General features: G+C 50.7%; 6 protein-coding genes across 6 annotated transcripts; 4 read left to right on the forward strand and 2 right to left on the reverse strand.

The window, feature by feature from the left end:
• Nucleotides 1-644: 644 nt before the first annotated feature.
• Nucleotides 645-2006, forward strand: COCVIDRAFT_27609 (hypothetical protein; the record flags this gene model as incomplete). Its single annotated transcript, XM_014700068.1, has 5 exons — nt 645-671; nt 736-1171; nt 1243-1293; nt 1376-1507; nt 1558-2006. The coding sequence occupies 5 exons, from the start codon at nt 645-647 to the stop codon at nt 2004-2006; spliced, it is 1095 nt and encodes a 364-aa protein (XP_014555554.1).
• A 1524-nt stretch (nt 2007-3530) lies between these two features.
• COCVIDRAFT_16961 (hypothetical protein) lies at nt 3531-5301 on the reverse strand (the record flags this gene model as incomplete). Its single annotated transcript, XM_014700009.1, has 5 exons — nt 3531-3890; nt 3950-4704; nt 4763-4852; nt 4901-5131; nt 5184-5301. 5 exons carry the CDS (start codon nt 5299-5301, stop codon nt 3531-3533), a joined length of 1554 nt encoding a protein of 517 aa, XP_014555495.1.
• An 821-nt stretch (nt 5302-6122) lies between these two features.
• On the forward strand, nt 6123-7444 carry COCVIDRAFT_38758 (hypothetical protein; the record flags this gene model as incomplete). The annotated part of the gene is made up of 2 exons (XM_014700069.1): nt 6123-6437; nt 6659-7444. The coding sequence occupies 2 exons, from the start codon at nt 6123-6125 to the stop codon at nt 7442-7444; spliced, it is 1101 nt and encodes a 366-aa protein (XP_014555555.1).
• A 172-nt stretch (nt 7445-7616) lies between these two features.
• Nucleotides 7617-8448, reverse strand: COCVIDRAFT_102076 (lytic polysaccharide monooxygenase; the record flags this gene model as incomplete). The annotated part of the gene is made up of 3 exons (XM_014700070.1): nt 7617-7793; nt 7844-8135; nt 8189-8448. 3 exons carry the CDS (start codon nt 8446-8448, stop codon nt 7617-7619), a joined length of 729 nt encoding a protein of 242 aa, XP_014555556.1.
• Nucleotides 8449-10778: 2330 nt separating this feature from the next.
• Nucleotides 10779-13606, forward strand: COCVIDRAFT_38760 (hypothetical protein; the record flags this gene model as incomplete). The annotated part of the gene is made up of 4 exons (XM_014700071.1): nt 10779-11253; nt 11303-11790; nt 11837-12174; nt 12220-13606. The coding sequence occupies 4 exons, from the start codon at nt 10779-10781 to the stop codon at nt 13604-13606; spliced, it is 2688 nt and encodes an 895-aa protein (XP_014555557.1).
• Nucleotides 13607-14003: 397 nt separating this feature from the next.
• Nucleotides 14004-14201, forward strand: COCVIDRAFT_102182 (hypothetical protein; the record flags this gene model as incomplete). Its single annotated transcript, XM_014700072.1, has 1 exon — nt 14004-14201. The coding sequence occupies one exon, from the start codon at nt 14004-14006 to the stop codon at nt 14199-14201; it is 198 nt and encodes a 65-aa protein (XP_014555558.1).
• Nucleotides 14202-16850: the final 2649 nt, after the last annotated feature.

Consider the following 16850-nt stretch of genomic DNA (forward strand, 5'->3'; position numbering starts at 1 on the left):
CACAAACCACCACGGATGCTCGGGTCTACCACGTCCCGACCTCTGCATTTTTGCGCGCCGTCGCCCTAGGTCCCTGAGAATACGGCACTGTCGATAAAGTTTTTGTCAGGCCACCCGCCGTATGAGAAGGAAAAAATAGGGTAGCTTTGCCATAGCCATCTGAATCGTCAATTGCACGAGCGAACAGGTGACTCGCCACAACGACCAGGATGAGCCCATCATGTCTGTTTGACCATTGCCATCTCCTAGTCGATTTCCTCGCCTGCATTAACCATCTGGCCACTCGCTGGACGCCGACTTCCCGCGTAAGAATTGTCGGCATCCGCGCCCTTGCACTTGCGCAATCAAGTTAGCACTTTGCAACAACCCGTCCTTAATGATCTTCTCAGGGCACCTCTGTCATATGAGGCATCTTAGGGGTTTATCTGTGGAGGTATCCTTAAAGATCGGCGCTGTTCGCGTCACGTCCCCGCTGTTCGTCGCAGTCACCCTCGTTCGCGCCTTGCACTCATAGAACACTCGCCTCAATTCGCTGCTAAAGAGGTCTAGGAGTGTGTGTGGACCTGTCAAGTTTGACAGCCATAAGCCTTCACCGGTCCAGGTCGGTCCAAGTCGGTGTGCGAAAAAAAACGGAGAAGTGCGCCATGGTTTCCCAAGAACATGGCCAGGTGGTAAGTCCTCTCCCCCCTCTTCACCCCTTTCAATCTCCACGTCCAACGCTTGACGATGTCGTAGGTGTCATGGTATATTTGTACGATATCCACGGTTCCTTTTGTCGCTCTGCGTATGTGGACGCGATGGAAGAGAGTCGGCAGGTTCGGCATCGACGACTACCTCGTTGTACTCTCGTTGCTGTGTCTCATCGGGGACCTCGCCATCCAACAACACATGTGGAACCTAGGTCTTAGTCAGATCCCATCAATATCGCCAGAGAACTTCAAAGGCATAATGCAGATGATTATCCCTGGATCAACACTCTACGTTACCTCTCTCTGGGCCATCAAGTTCGCCCTCGTCTTCTTCTACAAGAGTCTTGCCGCGCCAGGATCGCGACTTGTCACTGTGTATAATGTTGCGCTGGGTGGTTTGGCCGTCACATATCTCATCATCTTCTTCGATATCCTCTTCCAATGCTATCCACACGATAAGCGATGGTCTAATAACCCAGCATGTGCGTCAAACACCTTTTCTTTCCCCACACGTATGCTATTTGTAGAGTGAACTTGGGCTGACCCTGTGTAGATCAATGTGATCCACGAGCTGCAGAGATCAACTACTGGATTACCATTTTTTGTAAGTTGACGCAGATGCCCCTGTTTCCCCATGACTCTTGCGTTAGTTTCTTTTTTTGTGATAGGGCTGATATGCACGGCAGTTAACATCTTCACTGACGTAATCATCATCGCCCTTCCCATTACAATGGTATCCCGACTGCAGATGAAACTCAAGCAAAAGCTTGGTGTGGCCGCCATCTTTGCGCTTGGATTTCTTGTTGTCATCGCTAGTTGTAAGTCGTCTGTCTTGGCCGTACCTAAACTTTGCTAACGGGTATCACAGGCATCCGTGCCTACTACTCTAAGCGCAACGAAACAATGTTGACGTGCACGGTCTCCATGATTGAAACCGCCATCGCCATCATAGCGACGTGCCTTCCCGCCCTACGCTCTACCCTTCTCGGAACCAACACCACAAAGGGCAGCTCAAGCGGCTATGGCGGTCGGCACTACGAGCTCTCGTCTGCGCGGCGCAAGGCTAGCGAGAACCGGCTCCATTCATCAAAGATGAACAGCAGCCATCAAACCAGCAGCACCGGCGGTCTGCAATCTCATACTCGCGCCAACGGCTCCGAAGATTCGCTCTTCTCCAACGAAAGCCTGAATGCTGCCGAGACAGGAACGGCAGGAACGGCAGTAAAAGGTATTCGCGTGAATACGCAAATCGAGACCATGTTTGAGGAAGGAAGACACGATAGCAGTAGTCCAAACGTTAAGAGTCCATTTGCTTGAGAAAACACGTTACGCCGCCTCCCTCATAGCAAGGGATTAAAAGTTAATAATCATGTTGAACGTTGCAAAAGAAAAGAGAAATGATGCAGGCTGGATGAGTGGAAGAGGGACATCAGGCAGGGCCTGACTCCCCTTCTTATACGAACCCAAACGGCCTCTCTTTGCCTATCTAATGTTACAAATTAACGCCTATCCGGGATATCACACCGATGGGCACACCGATAAGGGACGACAACCCCCGCTTTAGAATAGTATTAGAATCCTAATTGCCTCAACTTTGCCTAAAACGAAAGCAAAATAGAACAAAATAAGGCTGAAATCCGGCTCCTTTTGATCCCCCCGAAATGCATGAAATCCAAATCCTTCCTCGGCTTCCTTTCCGAGGTGCAGTTGCATAAGTGGAGTTTTTATCAACGGATTTAAAGAAGGGGGAAAGACGAGAAGAAAAAAAAGGGCCTTTACCCGGGACGCGGGTCTTTCCCATAACCGCCGCCCGCGACCCTCTCCCCCCCCCCCTTCCGCTTCGGCGTTATTCCCGGGGAGGTCTAATACTAACCGCGGAGGCTGAAAGAGGCTGTTCATGAATAACATGCGAATTTTTTGAAGGAAGTGGGTTTGCTGGGTTTAAATGTGTGTGTCTGTGTGAGATAAACAGTGTTCTTAATATGTAAATGATGATACCTTTTTTTTTCGCGATTGTTGGATATGATGTGAGAAAGGATCAGCCGGTTGATTTGCGCGCGCCCCCCCCCAGAAAAAAAACGATGTACGTGCGTAGCAAGTAAGAGCTGCTTTCAGGCAAAAAAAAAGGACCACACGCACTATCCGACAAATCACGTTTGCAAATGATTGATTCTCTTTCTACAACACACAAGGTATATTCAACTTTTACCTACTTGGGGAAATACTTTACTTCCCTTTTTTGGGCTGTTTCGATTTGCTTTTAAAGGATAGTTTTTTTATTATTTGGGAGTCAAAGGAGATGATCCTTATCGCTTCGGGGGCACCGACGACTTGATTATGCGATCGAGCTCCAAGGCCGTAAGAAACACCGAGAAGGATTCGTCGTTTGCACGCTTGCGGTGTGGAAGTAACCCAAGGTGGTGGGGGAGGGTTCCGGTTTTTTTTTATTTGGTTACATGCTTTGCTTGAAACGGTGGGGGGGGAGCGCCCGATATGCGGCGTCGTGGTTTGTCGGATAGAGTGTTGGAGCGTGGGAAGATGTTGTGAGTTGGGTGTGATTGATGGGTGATGGAGATGCGGTAAGATCCAAACGACAGACGACAGCACGATGAAGATTTCATGAACAAGAATGAATTGAACAAGCCATAATATGAGGAGAAAAGGAAAGGACAAGGGCGCTATTTCTCCCGAATACGCCAGGTTCAGGCCCATCAAACGCCCAGAATATGCGTACTATACCTCCCCACCCGATACAGAAAACACGAGACAAATAAAAGGCCCGAGAAAGGAAAGAAAAGAAAACCGAAATCAGCCAGGAAAAAAAGATAACAACGTATTCCTTCAGACCTCGAGTCCTCCCACCATGTAGAACAGCAAATAAGCCTCGGCAGCGAGAACCTCTGCCTCACTGACAAGCACAACCTTGCTATCGTCAAACATGAACCAATCGCTTCCTTCGCGGCTGTAGCTGATATAGTGCCCAGAGTCCATCTTGCCCTTGTGCACAATGACGCTGCTGAGCTCGTAGACGAGAGCGTTGGCAGGGCTGTTGATGTTGTAATTTGTAACGGGGATACCGGACGCCTTTGCCGCACGCAGGGCGGCCTTATGGGCAGCGGTGTAAGGATAGATATCTAGCTTGACTGGGAAGCGAACGGGTGTTTCAATCTTGGACGATGTGGATTTGGTATGCTCGAAACGCTGGAATTGTATGTTAGTTTATTGTACAAAGAGGGTTCGAAGGATTCGGGTGACGGTACCTTGAGGTGGATGGATAGCACTGGTGGTAATCGCTTGATGCTAAGTTGCTTGGTGGCGTTTTGCGGGCTGTCACAATTCCTACATGTGTATTCTGCTGAGCCGAGTTTCTCTTTTGCGGTAAAGCGCTCGAGACAGTCGCGGAGATCCAAAGGCGTTTCTTCACCCTTTTCGACGTTCATCTTTCGCTTCTTGCTCTGGATCCGTACGTCAAGACTAAGGTCCATGTAGGGATCCTGTGCTGTGGTAACATTTCGGCAGCTGTCGCATGTTACTGTGCTTGACAGCTTCCCACAGAACGTCTGATGTATAATGCATTTGCAATCCTCCGAATCGTCTGTTGATCCACCGTTTGCAAGATGCAGGGTGTTGAGTATAAACTGCATGTACTCGTGGGCGTCTTGCTGTTGATAACCTGCAAGAGCCTCTCCGGCTAGCCAGCTTCCCATGAGCATGCTGACAGCGCCAAAGCCCTCCGTCTTCTCGGCCGAATGGAACTCGACAAACATTTCGTCGAGCGCGCAGCTCACGCACGACTCCTTCTCACAGTCTGTTTGCTTATGCCCTTCGGAGAGGTAGAAGTTGCGTATAAAAGGATTGTGGACGAGAGTCTGTAGGATGACACTCATGAAGCATGTCTGGCCCATGTTGTAGAGACCGCGCAGGCCTATCGCTCGGCAGGGGAGAAAGGTCGAATTGCTGATGACGAGCTTATGGTCCTCGGTCGTAGTCGTATCTTCGTATTTTCGCTTCTTCCCTGTAATGTCGTCAGCCGACTGGTGTTGCTTCAAGCCGTATCATGATGATATGCGCACCCTTCTGTAACCTCAGAATCTCCAGCGCCTCGTCATATATAAAGTCCTGACAGTTACCGCAGTATACATTGCCATCGCGCGATTCAACCGCTGCTGCGCGTTAGCCTTTGCGCATCCCGCGCACAATGTGGTACCTACAGAAGCAGTGCGACTTGGTCTCAAAATGTAGGTCGCGGTCGGCCTCGGTCATGATGTTGGGGCATTGCAAGCACAGAAACAATGGCCTGAGTGAGACGATGGGTTTCGAATCCGACGTCGCATTATATGTCTGGGCTATTATACTCGGCTTCTCGTGGATGTTCTGGAGGATGGCCCGGTAGTGCTGGAGCGTCTGCTTGCGCGCGTTCTCGAACATTTCGCCCATATGCTCTGGCTGGTCGTCAGCGCCGTCTGGATGTGCGTGATGAAGCAGCGGTCTTACCACAGCCATACTCGATATGCGCCATCTGGCTACTGGGCACAATGTTGCCCTTAGCATTCTTAACAATCTTGGGCGACGCCAGCGCCGACGCCTTGGGGGCGACTGCTATCGTGTCCATGGTGCCGACTTGGAAGCAATGTAAAATCGAGTGTGTGCGCCTCTACTCCCACATGCTGGAAGCGCAAGGTATAGGTCTAGCCAGCCGTCGCGGTGCGCAACGTGGGAGGGGGGTATTTCTGGGGTTGCGGGAGGCGGACCTGCATAGTACCAATCGCGTCAAGTACGAGATGCGTCACTAGCGCATCTCTCGGGACCTTGACCACTCATTCCGATTCCGATTACCACACTCGAAACCTCCTTCTCCAAGAAAGGTCATAGAGTTGATAGCGGCTGTATTTTATTTGATATTCGCAGCTTCGTGCTCGCTTGTAACACGTCTTTACCATGATTGGGAATTCTTGATCCATCATTCAAGGCCGTTGGCACCCTACAGACGAGAAAAACGGGTGCAAATTTATGTCCCAGAATGCATACAAAATGATAGATCCACAAGTACATATCCCTGGAGGTATGTTTGTTGCAAATTCCAGTAATCCACAAGCACCGTCTTCCAGGTGTGTTTGATGGGCAATTCATAGACGACTCAGTAAGACTTCACACCAGCATGCCCATGACTCGTATAGCCGATATACATGCAAGGTACATGTACCGAGGCCGCTCCTCAACTTACTTCCCCGCCTCCGAAACTTCCTGTAAGAATAAAAGGCGACTGTACATACAAACCGTATTCATCTCATCTCACAGTGAAAAACATGTCACAATTTCTGGACCGTTGAAACGTACACATACATATAGTCTTTCTCAAACACAACTCAGAACCCAACACTGCCCTATTGCACAACCCAGCGCACACGAATCGCCGTACAAACATACCCAACAATGCCACCAAACTCTTCCCTCCCAGAATCAAACACATCCCTAACATACACTACTCCTTGCTCTTCTCCCCACCTAACCCACACACCCGTCCCCATCCCGTCTCCCAACGAAGTCTTGATAAAAGTCCATGCCGCAGCTATAAATCCCGTCGACATACAAGTTTGGAGTAGCCCCCTTGTAGGCTGGCTGACTGGAAAAAAAGAGAAAGGAATAGGGAGGGACTATTCGGGTGTGATTGTTGCGGTGGGTGAAGAGGTGAAGAAGCAAGGGAAGTGGGAGGCTGGGGATGAGGTGTTTGGATTGTATAATAACCTTGTATGTTCTTCTCTCTTTTGATTCCCTTTTTTAAAAAACAAACAAACAAACAAACAAACAAACATCCACTTCTTATTTCTAAACCACCTTTCTCGAAAAAAAAACATAAACTACACTCTCATATCCTTGTCCTTCTTTCCCATTACGAGATAATAAGAAGAAAAAAAATATAACCTACACTTCACAACCCTCAACTAACCTTTCAACCCCCCCAAAAAAAGACTGCAGAAGGAACATTCACCCACTACCTCCTCCTCTCCCCCTCCACCTCCCCTCTCGCCAAAAAACCACCATCCCTCCCCCACTCCTCCGCATCCGCCATCCCCCTCGTCGCCCTAACCGCCTACGCCTGCCTCTCCTGGCTCCCCTCCACCCCCCGCACACCCACCCACCCCTACCGCATCATCATCTCGGGCGCAAGCGGTGGCGTCGGCACCCTCTGCGTGCAACTCGCCAAGCGGCTGCACGCCAGCCACATCACGGCCATCTGCTCCTCACGCAACGCCTCTTTCGTACGCTCCCTCGGCGCCGACACCGTGCTCGACTACACATCCCAAAACATTCGCGAGGCGCTCCTTGAAAGCGTAGAAAAAGAAGGTGCAGGCTACGACTTGTACGTCGATTGCGTGGGTGGCACGGATGTGTTTGCGTATTGGACGGGCTTGCTGAGGAGAGAAGGGGCGTATGTTACGATTGTGGGGGATAAGACGGAGAGGACCGTTGTGGGGGGGCCGTTGACGTATTTTACGCATCCGAGGCAGGTGCTGAGGTTTCTCAGGGGGTGGTTGGTGGGGCCGCGGTATGCGAGTGTCATGTTGTGGGATAAGAGTGAGTGTTTGGAGCAGGTGGCTGGGTTGGTGGAGAGGGGGGACGTGAGGGTTGTGGTGCAGGATGTTGTCAAGGGGATTTTGGATGAGGGGACATATGAGGAGGCGTGGGAGAGGGTTAAGGGGGAAATGGTGGGGGGAAGGGTTCGGGGGAAGATTGTTGTTGATGTTTCTAGTTAGAGAGAGAGAGAGAGAGAGAAAGGGAGGGGGATTATTGGTGGTGCACAAAGTAATGTTTCATTTGGCTAACAAAGTATGGATAAATGAGGTGTTGAGAAGAGAAACGCCCTTGTTGTACTGCCTTGACTTGATGCCTCCTATACTACAAGCCCTCCGCCATAGCTACCCCTCTCTAGCACTGAAGCTTGGCTGGGCCGGGGATCTTGTATTGACCGTTGCCAGTGGGCTGACCTTGAGAGTTGTAGATGCTGACCTTGATACCGGCATCGTCGGCCCGGTAGGCGCCAGGGAAGCTGACAGTGGTTCCAGTCTTTGATCCTGAGGCTGAAACGTTGACTTGAGCACATCCCTGTGAAAATGTTAGTAAAGGTTTAGTTGCATATAGTCTCAATTTCTTACAATGTAGAACTGTGCACCGCCAACAGAGCTAGCACTGTGGAGCGCAATCAGCTCAGCTCGCACGAGGTACTGGCCTGAAGCAATGCAGGATGGCACAGTGAACTCGGTCCATCCGTTGTTGGAGATCATGCGGTCAACTCCCCAGGTAGTGCCTTCAAGACCATCCTCGGCGACCTTGAACCATTGTAGGCCAGAGGGGGAGGCACTGGCTGCGTTGGAGACCTTTGCCATGTAGAAGATGGCAGGACCCTTGTGCGACTTGGCAATGGGGTGGTCTGGGTCGTTGGCACCTCTGTTGGGGGTTAGTAATGGATCAGTCTAGAGTGTAGTATTGCAAAAACGTACTGGGCTCCTCCAACGACATGGCCCCACTGAACACCAACCCTGTCACCGCCCTTGACATCAATGACCTTGCTGGAAGAAGAGACACCGGTGTTGCAAGCCATGGCACCATCGTTGACGTTGGTGATGGGGTTGTTGGACGAGGCAACACGAATACCGTTGCCTAGACCAAAGTCCTGGCCGTTGACGCGGACACGCTGGGCAATGGTGTGGGCTGACCCAAGAGCGGGCAGCAGAGCAATGGCAGCGGCGAAGAACTTCATGTTGAAAGAGTGGATGAAGGTGTAGTGGTAGTGAATGAGTGGTAAGACAAGGTGAGGTGCCTTATTCTGTCGTCTTGCCCATCTCTTATATAGTCAGTTGTTCATGGTTGCTATGATACATAAGATAGTGCCCAGTTCAGGACTGTGAGGCCAAGCCTTGCCGTTGTCTACGTCAATCGCTGGGCTGCAATCTATTCACGCCACATGGGAACAAGAGCGAAATGGCGTGCAGGAGTTGGCATGCACTCCAGGCTTTCTTTCACGGTAGTTCCGGCGGCGGCAGTCACCAACCTCCCAATTAGGGACATGGCATTTAATCAAGCGGAGCAGATGGACGAGTGTGCCTAGGCGCCGATATATGGCGTTTCGAAATAAATGCGCCGTGTAATCAAGCACCCGGCAAGCATTGCTTGGCAGTGGCATTTGTGTGCTGTCGGTTAATATATATCCGCGACAAAGGCCCGTGAGCGAGACCTCATGACCGGTTTCTGGAAGCAGCCATGTGCCATGACTTGTGCATGGTACTCTTTCTTTGATGTTTACTATTCAGGAAAACAGTGGGTGGGATGGTGTTGTTTTGACTGCGAATGAGCGTTGGGGTTTAGTTCTTCTTCTTCTGGTTAGATGTACATGTTTAAATGCAGATAGGGGTAGTTGTGTATACTACTCATGAGACGGAACACAACTTGTTGAGCCGGCTCCGCGGCGAGTACTTCGCCAATCTCGTTTGCATACAAACTAAGTCCCCATGCAATCCGGAGGCGGTATGCCATGTCCAAGTGCAGGTGGCGAAGCGAAAGGTGGTATAAGCGAGAAGGGAGACAATTTCCTGATGGACATATAAGGGAGTGTGCAACCGCCGTCGTTTGCAAGCTAGTCGGACATGATGTGCAACGTCTTGTTTGGGAGCGGTGCGTGGTAGAGAGTTGGGGGCCGGAAGTGGAAGGTGTTTGATATGCTTTTCCTTGGACGATTAGCGGTTCCATGCTGGTATGGTGGAGGGCACTAGGCGAGATGCATTGCAGGTGTATTTCTTCTGTGCTGGCCAATCAAAGGGGCGGAAATTGCAAATGCTACATTCGAGCACGAAGCACTGGCCATGCTGCATTTGCTGCAGCTATTCCTACCCGATTACATACTAGATGTGTAGGTATATACCGAGCAAGTCACGGGGTTTGCCTTGCAGGTTCAACTGCACGCAATCTTGACCTGCAGCGTGTGGAGCAGTGGTCATCTTGGTGGATTGATAGATGACGACACTGGAACGGGTCTAATGCTCGGGTTTCTTGGTTGCTTCGACTAGCGATGGCACTTGGGTTTAGGGTAGCATTGGGGCAAAGGGGTCTTCCAAGGTACACGCGGATTGCAGCACGCCGACGGGACACCTGGACAGAGTTAGCAAGAGGCGTGTATTTGGCATAGTCATGGCCGTATTCGCTCTGATCTGCAGAAGCATGTCTCCAACTGCAACTGCAACTGCAACTCCGTCCTGGACCGGCACGTTCGGCAGATTTTCTTCTCACCCCCGCTTCGTCTCCACGTGTTTGGGCAGAGAGGATTTACATACGTACAGACATGCGTACACACATACAGCCTGTAGGTGTCGATACAGGTGCATTTACAGCACACTCACTCCGGGGTGCGATGCATGCTCAGTTGGCCAGGCAACGACCTCGATCACTATGTATCTTGTACACATGTATGTATATGCAATGCGTTGTTGGCAGTGGTGGTGCAAGCAAATGTGTGGCGACTCGGAAGACTGCGCAACCGGACGGGCTCGACCAGCCATGGTGATAGGCCAGAGGAAGAGAGCAGCGCCACAGACTAAGGCTCGAGTCGGGCAGATTTGGCTGGCTTGTCGCATCTGCGCAATGACGATGACGCTCGTGTGTTGTGCATTACATCACTCGGAGACCTTGAATGCCTCCTTGCGCTGCCGTCGCCAGGCCTTATACCCCTTTGCTGCCTGTCCCTGACACTCAGTGCAAGTAGCTCCTCGACACAATCATTCACCTGGCGCGTGCGTCCATTTTTGCCCAACATTGACGCACCTGCATGCGGATCTACACTGTACATCAACACTCCCGTCCCCTCGATTCGACTTTGTTCCCGTTGGCGCCCCACGCAATCTCCGCCCTGGCCTCCCCGCCGCCTCCCTTGGCACGACCCTGTACGTCACCACCAGCCACAGAACCCGCGCGGCACTTGTTCTCTCTATTGCTGTGAACCCTTTCCTCTGTCCGTATATCAGCCAGGGTCCACCCCCGCTGCCCGCTTGCCTTCACTACCATCACATCCCAAGCCTGCCGTCCTGTCAACTATCCGACATGGCCATGCAGCGACCAGTGACGCCCTCGGCCTCCTACCAAGCCGTGCCACAGGTCGACGATCCAGCCTACCTCAGCAGAGGATACGGCACTGGCACCAATGACTTTGCATCCTCTCCACCAGCAACGCACTATGATCGCTCTCGCCTCGGCAGGTTCGAGGAAGACTTCGACGCGCCCACTCGGGGCACTTCAGTCATTGACGGCGACATGCACCCGCGCTCCTCCTCGCGCTCCTCTACCCTGAACCAAGGCCTCACGCCTTCACGCGGTGGTACCTTGAAGAAGAAGGGCTCCGTAAAGAGGAGTGGCAGTCTCAAGCGCAGTGGAAGCAGAAAGTCCTTGCACGCTGGCAGCATTCGTGGCGTGGCCATCGACGACCAGGAACGTGGCTACGATCGCGAGAATAGTGTCTTCTACACACCCGTCCCTACCAAAGGCTCACCTACCGAAATCCTAGCAGAGCGCTTTCAAAGTATGTCGTCATTTGGCCCATGGTTGAACTACTCACTAACATGTCACAGCCTGGCGCAAGTTCCTAAAAGACCTCATTACCTATTTCCGAGAGGTCGCTGCTTCCTACGAACACCGAGCCAAGTCACTCCTCAAAGTCTCAAACGTAATCAACAACACCAATGCGCCCTCTGTGCTCCTCACCGAGGGAGGCTTAAACGACGCCAACCGCATCCTCCGCGATTTCCACAAGCAGGCAATTGCTGAAGCCAACAAGGCCCGGGACGTGGAGACAGACGTCATCAACCAACTCAGTAGTCTCCGCGCCGACCTGGCGCAAAAGATCAAGGAAATCAAGTCTCTTTCAGGAGACTTCAAAAACAATGTTGAGAAGGAAAAGGAAATCACCAGAAAATGTGTGACAGCACTTGAGGAGGCTCTCGCAACAGCTGAGGCAGACCCTACAGCTGCTGCTGGCAAGGGTGATCCATATGTCGTCCGCTTGGGCGTCGAGCGACAGGTCGAGAGGCAGATTGACGAGGAGAACTACCTACACAGGGTGAGTGGCTGCACCTGCATAAACTATACCTAGCTAACCAAGACAGGCATACCTTAACATTGAAAACTCTGGTCGCGAACTCGAGTCGATTGTCGTTGGCGAAATTCAAAAGGCCTATAACGCTCTGGCCAGCATTTTGAAGCGCGAGGCGGATGAGCAGTACAACACGGTTGAAAGACTGCGGAATGGCCCAATTGCCATGCCCCGTGACCTCGAATGGAGCAAGTTTGTGAGAAGCGATCCTCACTTTGTCGACCCCGATCTACCATTGCGTAAACTCGGGGACATCCAGTATCCCGGCAAATACCACCCAGCCACCACAGAGGTTAGGGCTGGTATGCTCGAGAGAAAGAGCAAGTACCTCAAATCATACACCCCAGGCTGGTAAGTAACTTCTTTCCTTCAACATGACCCCCCTAACAAGCACAGGTATGTCTTGTCGCCAACCCATCTCCACGAATTCAAATCTGCCGATCGCATCTACACTCAGCCTCCAGTCATGTCCTTGTATCTGCCAGACCAGAAGCTTGGTTCTCGTTCCCAGCCCGGAAGTTCCTCCCACAAGTTCGTTATCAAAGGCCGTCAAGCTGGATCCATGCACCGTGGCCATACTTGGGTATTCCGGGCCGAGACTTACGATACGATGGTGGCCTGGTTTGAAGATATCAAGGCCTTGACAGAGAAGAGTGGCGAAGAGCGCAACGCTTTTGTTCGCCGACACGCAAGTGTTAGGAGCACCAGCGCTGGCAGCGCCCGCTCGGCCAGCTCCGACGGCGGTCTCGAGGAAGACGAGGCAGACGCCGTTCCATTTTCCGCCAACCAGTCATTGAAAGATCAAGCCAGGGACCAGTCCTCGACGCGACCTACACGACCTTCTCCAGGTGGGCGATTTCCGTCTGATTTAATGGTCAACCGTAACTTACAAGCGCCCCTTTCGCCATCTAGTGGAAGTTCGGAGGTCAATTATGATTTAACAACTGCATCTGGGGGACCACCACAAGAAATGCACCCCATGTATCTCGGGCACGAATCAGCACACCAGCCCCTTGAGCCTATGCAGCACGCGCAGTATGCCCAGCCAGACCAACAACAACCACATCATACGTACGAAAATCCATACACTGCCCAGCAATCGTATGCACCTGCAGCCCACGACTATCCTGTTCAACCTATCCAATCTGAGAGCCACTATCCAATCTACCCTGAAAACGACCAGCCCCTTCAACGTCACGATAGTAACAACTATGGTAACTGGATTGCACCCGCCGCTGGAGGAGCAGCGACTGTAGCCCTAGCAAATGAAGCATACCGGAAGAAACAATTGGCCCAGCAACACGCAGAAGCTCGACAGCAAGAATTGAACGGTCAGTCTCAGACCATGAATTATTCACAAGATCATTCTGCCCACGTCCATGAGCAATACTCTGGTGAGATCAGGCCTGATCAAATCGATGATACCGGTTACGTTGCTCCCAATGTGCAACCAACGTCTGCACCAATCGTTGCTCCCATCATGGACAATCAGACCCATCCTCAGCAAACCAACGGTGCTGAAACACCAGTCACTACGTCGTCTTTTTTAGGCGAGTCTGAGGTAGGCGCCGCCCCTACCTCTGGCAAGACTGTCAATGGCGGCCCTGTTCCTGTTGAGCTGGTAGACACTGCTGAGGAGATGGTACAGCCTGGAATGGTCAAGCGGACAGGCACTGACTTCAGTGTTAGCGATCTTCATGTTCCGGGCCAGTATCCGAGGACCAGTATCAGTGATGCCACAATCACCCCAAGGGTACCTAATGGTATTGCAACAACGCAGTAGCTTAGGATATCGTTAGGATACGACTGATTGCATCATGTATATGAGTATATTGACTGGGTTATGGATGACGAAATACACGATTGGGACTACAGGTATATGGTACAAGGCTGGGAATGGTTTTGGGACTGGAGGCTTATGGCCAAGGGTATGGGTATGGGATACACCCAGGCGGTCTTTTCTGTGGGTAACCTTGTTTTTGTGATATCTTTTTCTCGTTTCTGAGCGAGAGCTTTACACGCTCGTTGCGGACTTTTCTTCTTCCGCTCTCCTCGTGCCATTGATACCCTATGCGATATTCCCCCTATAGATAGCTTTGTATGTCTTTGTTTTGCAATTGAATCATTCGTTGGTTTTCATGTGCATTACTACAAGCCATTTACAGACCCCCTGTGTAAGAATGTATACAGGCCCTTCTGACTCAAGAATGAGTATGCTTGAAACTTGGATGCGTCAATTCTTTCCAACTACAAGTTCGAGAGCCAATACCCTAACGGACGGTAACACAAAGCGGAGTTTCAAACTTCAGGTTGCAACGGAGATATTATCCAAGAGTCACGCAAAAAATCATGCGTTAAGAACCCATCTAGCATGCTGAATCAATCCAACCCCCGCCTCATGAAACACATAACCCAAAAAGAGGGGGGGAAAAGAAAAGAAAAGGAAAAGTTACCCGCAAAAAACCTTGCACTTTCTGTAACACAAGCCATTTCGTGTTCGGCTTCGGTAAACGCAACTTATATTAATTTACCCGCAATGTTTGCTATGCGCCATTACTCAGATCTCTCATCGTCATAGGGGTGGGGTGTGTGTGACGACCATGTTGTTCTAGAAGCGCAAGATGAAACCCATTGCTTGTGGGGGGGGGGGGTTACGAACAAAGAGGAAAGGCGAATCCGAGTCTGAATCTGTAGAAACAAGAAGGGAAAGAAAAAAAAATGTATAACTACGCAGTAAGCACCGATGCCACAAGGCCCCTTTCGATTGATAGGAAAGAAACGTATGTTTTGTGCATGTTAGAATTGTACCGTGCGTGTGCGTGTGCGAAGAAAAAAAAACGGAATTCCGTAACGTCCGTACTAATGTACATGAGCGAAGTTGTGTATAAGGAGAAAACGACGCGGTATGCATAGTGGTGCAGTATCGGTAAGGCTGCAGCTGCCACCGCCTGCGCCTCACGCCACCCCTTTTTTTTTGTGATTTGCTCCAAAGTACGAGATAGGAGAGAGTCTATGTGTGTGTGCGAGAGAGAGAGGAAGGGTTTTGCAGCCTCGTTTGCAAACTAACTATGCTTCTATTCTACCTCTCAACCCCCCCCCCATGTGGGTTTCTAGTAAGTAAAACTCGACAAGCCATAACCCATAGTTACTGCTACATATAGTAAGTAGTATACTACTTACTCTGTGGTATCTCATTGAACCAGCCACCACTGCTTAAAGCTTACTTGTTACGTTGCACAGTTGCTTACTTGGTAGCACAAAAAGCCACAATAGCATATCGCCCCTGGTCTAGTAGCCAAAACAGAATTCCCCAGTGTTAATCTCCGCACAACCACCGATTTATTCTCACGTGTGTGTGTGTGTATGGCGAAACATTGCACTAAGTAAGCTATCCTTTATTTCCCTTGTAGCGAGAATTACAGTGGGTGTCTCGATCTCTTGGGAATAAAATAGTTGTTTTCATCACATCCCCTCTTATGTTCAGTTAGGACAGGAAAAGAGTGGCTGGGGCTGGCCCATGTGAGGCGCTAGTAGGTGTGTTTTAGTGCGGTGTTTTCTGCACAGCCACTACTAGACTACTGGGGTGGTGGGGGTGGTTACGTGGACCTTTATGTATGCTGTGCGCGGCTTTTGGATGGGGTGATGGGAGAGAGGGTAGTTGCTGTGTAAGGAATTTTTTGCGAAAGTAGGGTGGATGATTGGAGGGTCTGGATTCTTTGTTTTTTTTTGAGGGGGGGAGATTAGATGTTTGTGTGGAGGGAGCGAGAAAGGGTGTGGTGTCACGCAATTATGGGGTGGTGTGCTTGTGGGATACTAAGGATGGGCTTCTCGACTGGATTCACCCTGTTTCGTGGGATATGGTTTGGATTGTTTCTACTATGTGGTAGGAGAGGTGAGTGGGTTGGGGTTGAAACGGGGTAATCAAGTGACAATGACGAAACAAGTTCATGTCGCAATGAACCATGGTAGATGCGAATGATATGCTTAGGGCTGAGCGAGAAAAAGCCGGCGACAGGGGAGAGACAGAGAGTGCAACCCAAAGTTAGTGATTGGCGGAAGATGTCACCAAGATTGAAAGGGAGGATGAAGAGGAAAAGATTACCAACCATCTAGCCCTGCCCTTCACCCAATGATGACATGTAAGAAACGGGAACAAAAGGCCCGGTAACCACGGTCGTTTGATCTCACACCCCTTGACACCATCTCGCGCCCACCAAACCCATTCCCCTCCCCCAAACTCATTCCTCACCAGTAACCCGCGTTTTTCCCTCGTATTGTTTACTCGCACCTTACTACTCTACACCTTCCCACCGAGCCAAAAAGACCAAGACCGAGAAAAATCCCCCTCCCTTCCTCCGCCTCAAACAACGTCATGCGCAACCCATGTCCACGTAGCCTCTAACCCCAAACCACCTTCCCAAAGTCGTAACTCTCCCCAAGTTTAAGCCTCACATACGCGTTTGCGCGCACGCACACAACCCCAAGCACCTGCTCAACGCATAACCCCGAAAGTCTTGCCCTTAGCCTCCCCCAGCCCAAGGCTAACAACACACACACGTGGGTAGTAAATCTGTTTCCCACTCCTTCTTCTTCTCCCAAACGGCCCAACTACCAAGTCCCAAAGAACCAACAAAAAAGGGAACACACGCACGAACGCGCGCGAAAAAACAACGCCGCGCCCATCATCATCTTAGTTACTAGTCCCGGGTTAATCCCCGATGTATATCTACTTTTAACATTATCAAGATTCCCTATATTATAAGAAAGCGAACCAGGGCAATACAAGTGTTGATCTTATCGATTTTTCACTATTTTTATCTTTAGAAAATGTCAAAAAAAGGAGACAGAGAGAGAGAGAGGACAAACATGGGGAAACGGACAAAGAAAAAAAAAGATGGGGACAAATTACAGTAGTGTGTGTACATTGTAGGGATACATGCATGTCAATAGTTCAGGTACAGTAAGACGGGTTGATGACGACGACTTTTCATGTGCGTGCGTGCGTGTATGTGAATCTAACCCCAACC

The sequence above is a fragment of the Bipolaris victoriae genome, assembly GCF_000527765.1.
Source record: "Bipolaris victoriae FI3 unplaced genomic scaffold scaffold_54, whole genome shotgun sequence".
NCBI lineage: Eukaryota > Fungi > Ascomycota > Dothideomycetes > Pleosporales > Pleosporaceae > Bipolaris > Bipolaris victoriae.